The sequence below is a fragment of the Gekko japonicus genome, unplaced genomic scaffold (genome assembly GCF_001447785.1).
Source record: "Gekko japonicus isolate JY-2015 unplaced genomic scaffold, Gekko_japonicus_V1.1 scaffold220, whole genome shotgun sequence".
NCBI classification, from domain to species: Eukaryota; Metazoa; Chordata; class Lepidosauria; order Squamata; family Gekkonidae; genus Gekko; species Gekko japonicus.
This window is the reverse complement of record NW_015165836.1, coordinates 203,043-213,723: the sequence shown is the minus strand read 5'-3', so window position 1 is coordinate 213,723 and position 10,681 is coordinate 203,043. Positions and strand designations below refer to the sequence as shown.

Sequence of the window (10,681 nt, the reverse complement as noted above, 5' to 3'; positions counted from 1 at the left end):
AGGCAGTGTTCCCTCTAAGCTGAGTTAGTGTGAGCTAGCTCACAGTTTCTTAGCCTCTGGCTCACACATTTTGGTCGTAGCTCAGAAAGGATGGCTCCAGAGCAAACTAATTTATGCGGTAGCCAAGTCGCTCACTCACAACTTAAATGCCAGTCGCTCACAAAGTAGAATTTTTGCTCACAAGGCTCCACAGCTTAGAGGGAGCATTAAAAAGTAAAGGTAAAGGTTCCCTTGATCGAAAGCCAGTCAAATCCGACTCTAGGGTTGCGGTGCTCATCTCTGTTTCAAAGCCGAAGAGCCAGCGCTGTCTGAAGACGTTTCTGTGGTCATGTGGCCGGCATGAGTAAACACCAAGGCGCACGAACGCTGTTACCTTCTTACTGAAGTGGTACCTATTTATCTACTTGCAATTTCTTGCTTTTGAACTGCTAGGTTGGCAGGAGCTGGAACTAGAGACGGGAGCTCACTCTGTTATGCGGCAACCCGGGTCTCAAACTGCTGAACTACTGACCTTTCGCAGCCTGCAGTTCAGCGTCTTAACCACTTGAGCCACCGCAGCATTGGTATTTGTGAATTCCCTGCATTGTGCAGGGGGTTGGACAAGATGACCCTGGAGGTACCTTCCAACTCTATGGTTCTATGAATGGGGATGGAGGGGGTTTACTGGCTACTCTCCGGTGTTGCTTATGTGTTTTTAATTGAAATATTTTCTAAATTTAACTGCATTTTAATTGCTAACATGTTTAAATGCTTCTTGTGGACCCTGCTTGTGTGGGAAGGCAGCGTGAAAACGTTCTAAATGAAAAACAGATTTAAAAGGTTTCAGATACGTAAAACCAATCCATATTTGCCCCATGGTCAAAATGCAATTCCTCTGAGCAGCTTTGGGGCTAGAACAGTCAGCGTGGGGGGGGGGCGCACGCGGAGGCGCTTCTCTTTCCACAGCACTAATCTGAATCAGGCCCCTTTCACGTACCTCGGAATTTTGTTTTAACACAGAACCTCTGGTGGAGATCTGCTTAATAGGACCCAGGTAATAATAATTATTATCGTGTGGCATTGTGTGTAGAATAGCCAGGAGATCCTCAGATTGCCTGGCAGCCACAAGTTCTTAGCGTAATGCTAGGGGCGAGCGAGCCTTATTTTTAGGGGCTGAGAGAGCCCTGAGAGGGCTGTGACTGGCCCAAGGTCACCCAGCTGGTTTCATGTGGAGGGCTGGGGAATCAAACCCGGTTCTCCAGATTGGAGTCTGCCGCTCTTAACCACCATTCCAAACGGGCTCTCCTGAAATGGTGTAACATGCCATTTAAAAAAAACAAAAAAACCCAGCCCTGCCAGATCATAGTTCAACACTATATCACACGGGCATACTGAAACCAGAGCATCTCTGTTTTCCTCTATGAAATGCTGGGAGAGATGGTACGGCGTGTGTGGGAGCGAGAGCGGCGCCACCAGAGACGCAGCTGTCAGTGTTTCACCGTCCACCTACTTCTTTCCCCCACCCCCACAAATGAATTTTTCTCCTGCACTTACCGCAATGGGGGGGGGGGGGTTGGATTGGAATAAATGAATTTTTGGTCTGCTATGCAGTCAAGCGAAGGAACAAAAAAGGCTGGTTCTTCTATGACCTCTTATTCACAGACCACTACCCTTAACACCAGACTCATGGGCAGAAGGGGTGTGTGTGTATCAAAATCAGGGTCATTCCCTGGTGGCTAAAGAAAGACCCGACGCGAAAAAGGAAAGACCCGAAGTGACACAATCCGACAAACAGAAAATATCTCGGGAGTCAGAATGTGCTACTAAGCGACGTCGTTTAACACAGTCTCCCGACGCGTTTGGGCACATGCACGCACACGGATGCTGCCAGTCAGGTTTTTTTAGAATGCTCTTAATCCCGTTGTGTGGGTGAGGAATTAGTTAGCGCCTGAAATTGCACTCCCTTCGGAACGCATTCAAGATACCTGCGGGACTTTTTATGCACACACACAAAAAAACCCCAACCCCTCTTTGCTGCTCTTTCATGACTGACGTTCAAGTGGGACAGGCGAGCGGCAAGCAAAGGGAATCTAGTGCTTCTCAGCGGAGAGGGCCAGTTTGGTGTGGTGGTTAAGTGCGCGGACTCTAAACTGGGAGAACCGGGTTCGATTCCCCACTTCTCCACTTGCACCTAACTGGATGACCTTGGGCAAGCCGCAGTTCTGATAAGAGCTGTTCTTGAAAAAAAGAGCAGTTTCTGTCAGAGCTCTCTCAGCCCCACCGACCTCACAGGGTGTCTGTTGTGGGGAGGGAAAGGCGAAGGGGTTTGTAAGCCGCTCCGAGACTCCTTTGGGTACACCAGTTTGGTGTCGTGGTTAAGTGTGCAGACTCTAATCTGGGAGAACCGGGTTGGATTCCCCACTCCTCCACTTGCACCTGGCTGGATGACCTTGGGCAAGCCGCAGTTCTGATAAGAGCTGTCCTTGAAAAAGAGCAGTTTCTGTCAGATCTCTCTCAGCCCCACCTTCCTCTCAGGGTGTCTGTTGTGGGGAGGGGAAGGGAAAGGAGTTTGTAAGCCACTCTGGGACACCTTTGGGTAATGAAGGGTGGGGTATAAATCCAATCTCTTCTCTTCCTCTCTTCTTCTGAAGTCCAACCGATACAGCTAGGGTTGCCAGTTCCAGGTTGAGAAATACCTGGAGATTTGGGGGGCATAGCCAGAGGAGGGTGGGGTTTGGGGAGGAACTTCAATGGGGTATAATGCTGTAACATTCACCTTCCAAAGCAGCCATTTTTTCTCTCCAGGTAAACTGATCTCTGTTAACTGGAGATAATTTGCAATAGTGGGAGACCTCCAGCTACCACCTGGAGGTTGGCAACCCTTAACTCCAGCTGGTGGGCTGATCCCAAACAAGAATTCCAAATGAATTTTGCTCCTCTGTCGAGCCCAGACTTCGGTTTCCACCAGTGCATAACTTTCCCAACGCTCCCAAGCAATGCCCCCTCTGAGCTGTGGAGCCTTGTGAGCAAAAATTCTACTTTGTGAGCTACTGGCCTTAACATTGTGAGCAGGCGATTGGGCGACTGCATGAATTAGTTTGCTCTGGAGCCATCCGTCCTGAGCCAAGACAAAAATCTGTGAGCTGGAGGCTAAAAAACTGTGAGCTAGCTCACACTAACTCAGCTTAGAGGGAACACTGCTCCCCAGTATGCACAATGACAGCTTTCCCCTGCGTTGTTTGCTATCTGGCATTCACAGATATACTCCCTCTGCACATGGAGGTTCCATGAGATCTTGGAGACTGTCAGAGCCCGTAGGGTTAAAGCAAAGCGTTAAAGGTAGTCCTTCACAGTGCTAACTGCATGGAAAGATGATCAGTCTTTCCTCCCTTTAACTGGGGCATTGCTTTCTTTACACTGTTCTAAGCAGATCCCCCAAACAGTTACTCTGGAATAAACCAGGGGTGAAACTAACTTAAATTTCTTACCTGTACTGTCTCTGTCGGGGAGTCAAAACAGAAGATGAGAGGTATTCTTTCAGCCACTTTCTTACCAATAAGTACTGGTGCATTTCCTCCCCGGAATAAACCCTATTCATTGCACCGGAGCCTACTTCTAATTAAGTATATTTAGGATCAGAATTTAAAAAGCATCTGGAATGTAATTACTCCAGGGAACATCCCTAAGTCCCCCCCCCCTTCCTTTGAGTCCTTCTGGAACAAGCGCCAGGCGCAGAGGGGGAAAAGCAGGAGGCGTCTGTTGATTCTAACATTAAAAGTGTTTTCAATTCCTCCACCTAATGACAGTACCTATTAGCAGAGCCCGAAGAACTGCATTAAGAGCCACGAGACATGGCTTCTGGGAAGGCTCATTGGATCTGCACTTTTTTTTAAAAAAGGCTATTATCTGCTGGAGCAAAAAAAAAAAATCCCTTTAAAGAGCGAGGAGGGAGCACTTTTGGAGGAGCATTTCCCCTCCAGCGTAGAAATCAGGATAAGCTCCACCAGTTCATCCTTCCCCCAACACTTTTTTCTCGACAAGTGCTGTTCAGCCAGAGCAACCCCATCCTTCCTCTTTCTCCATCCCCACTCAGTCTCTTTAAATAATAGCTGTTAATCAAACATGAATGTTGAAGGAAAATCCCCAAAACCTGGTTCGGACCCACCCTGAATACAGAGTTCTGCCCTCGTCTCCCCTACCCGTTCTGGTCTTGCTAAAGCCAAATCAGCATATCAGAACAGGGAAAAGAAGAAGAAGAGGGAGAAGAGGAGACTGGATTTATACCCCGTCCTTCACTGCCCAAAGGATTCTCAGAGCAGCTTACAATCTCCTTTCCCTCCCCCTCCCCACAACAGACACCCTGTGAGCAATGCTCCCTCTAAGCTGTGGAGTCTTGTGAGCAAAAATTCTACTTTGTGAGTTACTGCCGTTAAAGTTGTGAGCGAATGATTTGCTGCATAAATTAGTTTGCTCTGGAACCATCCTTCCTGAGCTAAGACAAAAAATGTGTGAGCCGGAGGCTAAAAAAACTGTGAGGTAGCTCACACTAACTCAGCGTAGAGGGAACACTGCCCGTGAGGTAGGTGGGGCTGAGAGAGCTCTCTTGAGCACTGCCCTTGAGAGAACAGCTCTGAAAGAACTTGCGACTGACCCAAGGTCACACCAGCAGCTGCATGTGGAGGAGTGGGGAATCAAACCCGGTTCTCCCAGATTAGAGTCCGCGCTCCTAACCACTGCACCAACCTGGGTCTCAAAGGCCCTGGCCTGAATGGCCTAAGGCTAGCCCGATCTTGTCATATCTCAGAAGCTGAGCAGGGTCTGCCCTGGTTAGTACTCAGATGGGAGACCGCCAAGGAAGTCTAGGATTGCTACGCAGAGGCAGGCGATGGCAAACCCACCTCTGTTAATCTCTTGCCTTGAAAACCCTACAGCGTGGCCAAAGGTTGGCTGCAAACTTTGTGGTACTTTACACACACACACACACACACACACACACACACACACACACACAAAGGACTGGGCCAGTGTAAGTCAGTAGTCAAGAAAGTTCACACCTGCCACCTACTTAGGGTTGCCAGGTCTGGGTTGGAAAACACCTGAAGACTTTGGGGGTGGATCCAGGAGAGGGCAGGGCTTGGGGAGGGGCCTCAGCATGGCACAATGCCAGAGAGTCCGCCCTTCAAAGCAGCCATTTTCTCCAGGGGAGCTGACCTCTGTCAGCTGGGGATCAGTTGTAAAAGCGGGAGATCCCCAGGCCCCACCTGGAGGCTGGCAACCCTACACCTACTGTCAAACTCATCTCCCACTCTTGGCATGTGTGCTTGCAGGGAAGACCGTTTTAACACGCACTTGCATTCGCTGTTAGGAATTTGCAAACCCTGCCCTGTTGTACCGATCACATTTCAAACACCCTGCATTCATCACTCAAGCATCTGCGAAGAGATGCCGTCTTTGCTCTGAAGCACGTTTTTCATCTTTCATCCGCCGTTTTTCCCTGACCAAGGTGTCTGCTTCAAAGAATGGCGTTCCTTTTCTTGTTTTTGACATTTCTTCTCCTAGGGTTGCTAGGTCCCCCCCCCGGCCTCTGGCAGGAGATGGGGGGGGGGAGAGTTGCCAGATCCTGGTTAGGAAACTCCTGGAGATTTGGGGATGAAGCCTGGGGAGGATGGGGGACCTCCGTGGTGTACGGTGCCATAGAGTCCACCCTCCAAAGCATCCACTTCCTCCCGGGGGGACTGATCTCTGTAGTCTAGACATGAGCTGTAATTCTGAGGCTAGCAAAACAATAAATCACCGTGTATGAATATACAATATAAGCAGATGTTTATAATTAATTGTCAGCAAAATTACAACTATAACATATTAAATGCGATCTTAGGCTTGGCAGTACATATGAAACACTACAGTATAGTCTCAGACAAACAGCGGATTTCTAGTATAAGTCCGTTTACGAATCCTTCTTCAGGTTTGTCGTCTGTATTCTTATCTTCAATAGAATAAAGTGCTGCAAGCATTATTTCACAATGTAAATTCTTATACAGTTTTTTGTACGTTATCGCGTTTAATCTGGTGACTGGGGAGCTCCTATCATGCTCTCATGTGACAGAGTCTACAATGTGATATTTGGCTCAGCTTCCCTCAGGGGAATTTACATTGTGTATATATTGTATTTTACTAGAAATCCGTTGTTTGTCTGAGACTATACTGTAGTGTTTCATATGTACTGCCAAGCCTAAGATCGCATTTAATATGTTATAGTTGTAATTTTGCTGACAATTAATTATAAACATCTGCTTATATTGTATATTCATACACGGTGATTTATTGTTTTGCTGGTTACATTACACCATGGTCTTGTTTGTTGTAATTCTGAGGCTGGCAACCCTACGCGGCCTGCACTCCTTACCTGATCCCACTTCCGTCCCTTGGAGCACAGGGACCTCAACATGGCCTTTCTTTCAGGGTTTCCCCCCCATTCTTGTCATGGCTGGCCTGACCTCATCAGATATCAGAAGTTAAGAGGACCGCTGAGGAAGTCCAGGGCTCTGACTCAAAGGCAGGCGATGGCAAACCGCCTCTGTCTACCTCTTGCCTTGAACACCCTACAGGGTCGCCCCGTCAGCTGCGACTGGGCCTCACAAAGATGTTTGTGAGGCCTCAAAAGATGGAAGTCATGTGTCTGGTGCCAAATGCACAGTTGCTGAATTAGAACATTGTAGTATATTCAATAGATGTCGTTGAATACCTAAACATCTATGCGAATCACCTCATAGAAACGCAATGTTAAGCTTCGTCCTGGGCTAGGAGCCTCCTGCACCCAATCGCATGGCTAGCCCAGGAAGAACCGACCAATCGCACTTCAGCAAGCTCCCCGAGCGGGAACATCGATGATTGGTCGTTATGAAGACAATCTCATTGGTTGGTATTTGTACAGTGGGTGTGGCTACATTAGCCGGGAATGTTTAAAAGCAGGACAGCTGCAATGTAAAGGCTGTTCCGGTTATCTGATGTTGATCCGTGTTGGAGTTGTGTTCGAGTTGAAGAATAAAGCTGTGTTCTTTGCTGAATCACTCTCCGACTTATTTGTTAAGCAAGCGACTTAACAAACATCTTCCCACTTAGGTCCAAAAAGCACCTGTGTGGCTATCTAAGTCAGAGCTAGAGTGTCCTCAAGCGAACAGCAATCAACATCTTTGTCTTGTGTCTTTAGATTTTGCTGCTTAACCTTCCTTTTCTTGGTCCAATATTCACTTGGTTATCTTATTGTAATATGTATTAAAGTTATGTGTACCTCAGTATTGTCTGACCTTTGAAGAAGGCCCCAATAGGGCGGAAACGCATCAGGTCATGCGTATTGGCCCTTGTGTTTACGCCACCTTTACTTGTTTATGAGGCTTTCATTGGGCCCTTATATGTTTTTAACTGTCTTTCTAATAAATAGATGTATTTTTGTATATTATAAGTTTTAACTTCGTTTTTAATATTGGCCCTTTATTTGACTTTTTTCTCACCCCTGTGGTTCTTGATTCCAGTTTTTGGGTCAGGTTTGTTTTCCCCTCCCTGTGCCTTCCTGTAGGAACATGGCACCTGAAGGGCCATCTCCCCCCATACTATCCAGCCTACCAGTTAAGATCTGCTCTGTATGCGCCCACCTTCAGAGGTGAGGCAGGGGGCGACTAGAGACAGGGTGTTTTTGGTGGTGGCCCCTCGCCTTTGGAATGCCCTCCCCCTTGAGGCTCACTTGGCGCCTACTTTCCTTTCCTTCAGGAACCAAATGAAAAACACATCTTTTTTTAACCTAGGATTTTAATTAGGCGCTGTATCTTATTATTTTTTTAAACGACCTCCTTCTGTTTTATCTCACCTTGACACAGAGAGTATTCCATCTCTCTGTGTTTATACCTCTGAGGATGCCAGTCACAGTTACTGGCGAAACGTCAGGTTCTACAATGCCAAGACCACGGGCCACACAACCCGGAAAATCTACAGTAACTAAAGTTTTCATGCTGCTTATGTCTAAAAGCTCGTTTTTTTAATACTGTGTTTTATAATTGTCAGCCGCCTTAAGCAGGAAGAGACGAAGAGGCAGCACAGAAATATTCTAAACGAAGGAAACCCTTGCAAACGATAACCCATGGAGATCTTTTTTGAATGCATTTCCCCCCCTGCTGCAATTTGGCAAGCCCTTGCTCTGAATCTTCCCACCCTTCAACACGGAAATACTTTCTCCCCCACCCCCAAACCAGAAATTGTACCCTGACCCTACTAGGAAGCAGTAGGGATTTAAAAAAAAATTCTATCAGAGCTCTGTGCCATAAATTTTATTTCATGCTGAGACTGGAAGCAGCTCATTGAAAAGTCCCGTCCCCCCAATATTTTATCGAAGACAAATGGTATATTAAAAAAAAACAACCGCTATGATCAGTGCTGCTCAAATTCCATTACTAGAGAACTTTCAATCTGTCACGTTCTCCGCATCCCTCCCTCCCCCGGTCACGTGTGGGCTGAAAATGGCTGGCCACGGCTGACCCATTAGCTGCAGTATGGAGCTGTCAAAGAAAGAGTGGTAAAGAGAAAGAAAACTCCCAGGGTGACAAAGAAAAAAAAAAGCAAATTGTAGAACCGGGAAGATATAGGCTTGCCGCCGGCCAAAAGTGTTCCAGCCCAAGCAGCAAACTGTCCCATCCCATAATGAGTACCAGGGCTTTGAAAGCCGATAAAACCCGGATGGCAAAGCCCGGTCCATCCTCCACAAAGCGTCACCAGTCCCTTTCTTTCCCCCATTTCTGCTCTGTGTTTTGGCCAAATAGTATGGGCTCACAAAGCAAGTTTGTCCTGACTCCACCCATGAGTTGCCTGGCTCCGCCTCAACGGCATCCAACTCTACTTTGGCTCTGCCTATTCCCACGGCCCCTCCTTGCTCCAGGGTGGGAGGAGGCAAGATCCTTCCGACTCAAATCATCCCAAAAGAAGGCAAAATGTCCAGCTCTTGTGCGGGATTCGGCTGCAGGGTCTTAGCTGGTGGTAAGAACTGCTCAGTTGGTGATTTATTTTGTGCCAGACTTGGGAAGAAGGGGACGCTTGGCTTTTCCCCCACAGAGGCCAAAGAGGAGAACTTCAGATCCTCAACCACATGGTCAGTAACCAATTATTTTGCTACCTCCTTAGTTTTACCAGGGAGTCAGTATCAGTAACAGAGAGGGAGCAGGGAGATTAAACTTGTTTTTTTCTTTCTTTTTTTTTTGGTCTTAGTGAAAATACTCTCCTGGCTTTGGAAAACGCCGTGAGAAGAGGTGGCCAAGTGAGGTCCTTTCGAAGTCCTGCTCTGGAGCATCTCAGTAGTCTGGAACCCAGCTGGCTCCTCTTTTGGGCCTTCACATTGTGTATGCAACCCAATAGATTACATTGACAGCCGCAAAGGCTGCTGGGAAAACTGCTCGGGCATAGATGTCAATAGTGTCTGCGTCAATGGGCTTGAAGAGGGACTTCAGGCCGCCCTTCTTCTCCGATTTCGCCTCCTGTCGCTTCTTTGTCTCTCCCGTTTCCACCTCCACCGAACCCAACGACCCGGGTGGGTTTTTGGGGACCTTGTGGTGCCTGTTGGAAACGGCAAGTTCCTGGTTGACTCCAGCTATCGAAAGGGAAAACATAACAATGGCGTTCTTCACGTTGACCTGGAAAGGGAAACAGGAGAGCCAATGAGGAGAGCAGGGGTCATTTCCTGCAGGAGCGCACAGGAGCGGAGCTCCGGCAGTAAAGAGCCCAGGGGGCGGGCAGGCACATGCAACAAGCCCCACCCCCTGCTCCCAGCAGCCCTCAGTCAGAGCAAGAACCAGCCAGGTGCAGAGCTCCCCCTGGCCCCCCGATCCAAAACAGTCTAGTGGCACCTTTAAGACCAAGTTGTATTCAGGTACAAGCTCTCCCTCCTCAGCGAGGACAGATCTGCACGTTCCCCCCCCCCCAATAGCAAGCAATCCAAAACAGTCCAGTGGAGCCTGAGTGGTGGATGTTGCCTTCTCACATACTTCTGGTGAGGTCAGGGGGGGTGGCGTATGCTAATGAGTTATGCTAATGAGTTATGCTAATGAGCTCCTGCACCACTTTTTCTACGAAATGACCCCTGGAGGAGAGTATGATTGGGACACAGAGCTAGAGATCTACGGGCCGTCCAATGATTCCATATTTGATTCATCTTTATACAGGATAAGAAGATGATCGTGAAACAATGATAGTGTATTGAACTGACGCCCTATACCAGCCTTGGCCTGGATAGCCCAATCTCATCACATATCGGAAGTAATGCTCCCTCTAAACTGTGGAGTCTTGTGAGCAAAAATTCTACTCGGTGAGCTGCTGGCATTAAAGCTGTGTGTGCGAGCGATTCGGCTGCTGCATAAACGGGTTCGCTCTGGAGCCCTCCTCCCCGAGCTGAGACAAAAATGTGTGAGCCGGAGGCTAAAAAAACCCCTGTGAGCTAGCTCACATTAACTCAGCTTTGAGGGATCACTGATCAAAAGCTAAGCAGGGTCAGTCCGGGTCAGTATTTGGGATGGGAGACCACCCAGGATGCACTAGGGTTGTGAGGCAGAGGCAGGTAATGGCAACCCGCCTTCAAATGCCTCTTGCCTTGAATATCCCACAGGGTCACCATAAGACAGCTGTGACTTGACGACCCCCCCCCCCCAAAAAAAAAGATTCTACC

General features: G+C 48.1%; 1 protein-coding gene across 1 annotated transcript in view; it reads right to left on the bottom strand.

Moving 5' to 3' along the window:
* Positions 1-9,353: 9,353 nt before the first annotated feature.
* Positions 9,354-10,681, bottom strand: part of GABRD (gamma-aminobutyric acid (GABA) A receptor, delta) — a 22,730-nt gene continuing 21,402 nt past the window's right edge. Inside the window, exon 8 of the mRNA XM_015410930.1 lies at positions 9,354-9,653. Coding sequence (XP_015266416.1) covers positions 9,354-9,653 — 300 coding nt within the window. The remainder of the gene's footprint in view (positions 9,654-10,681) is intronic.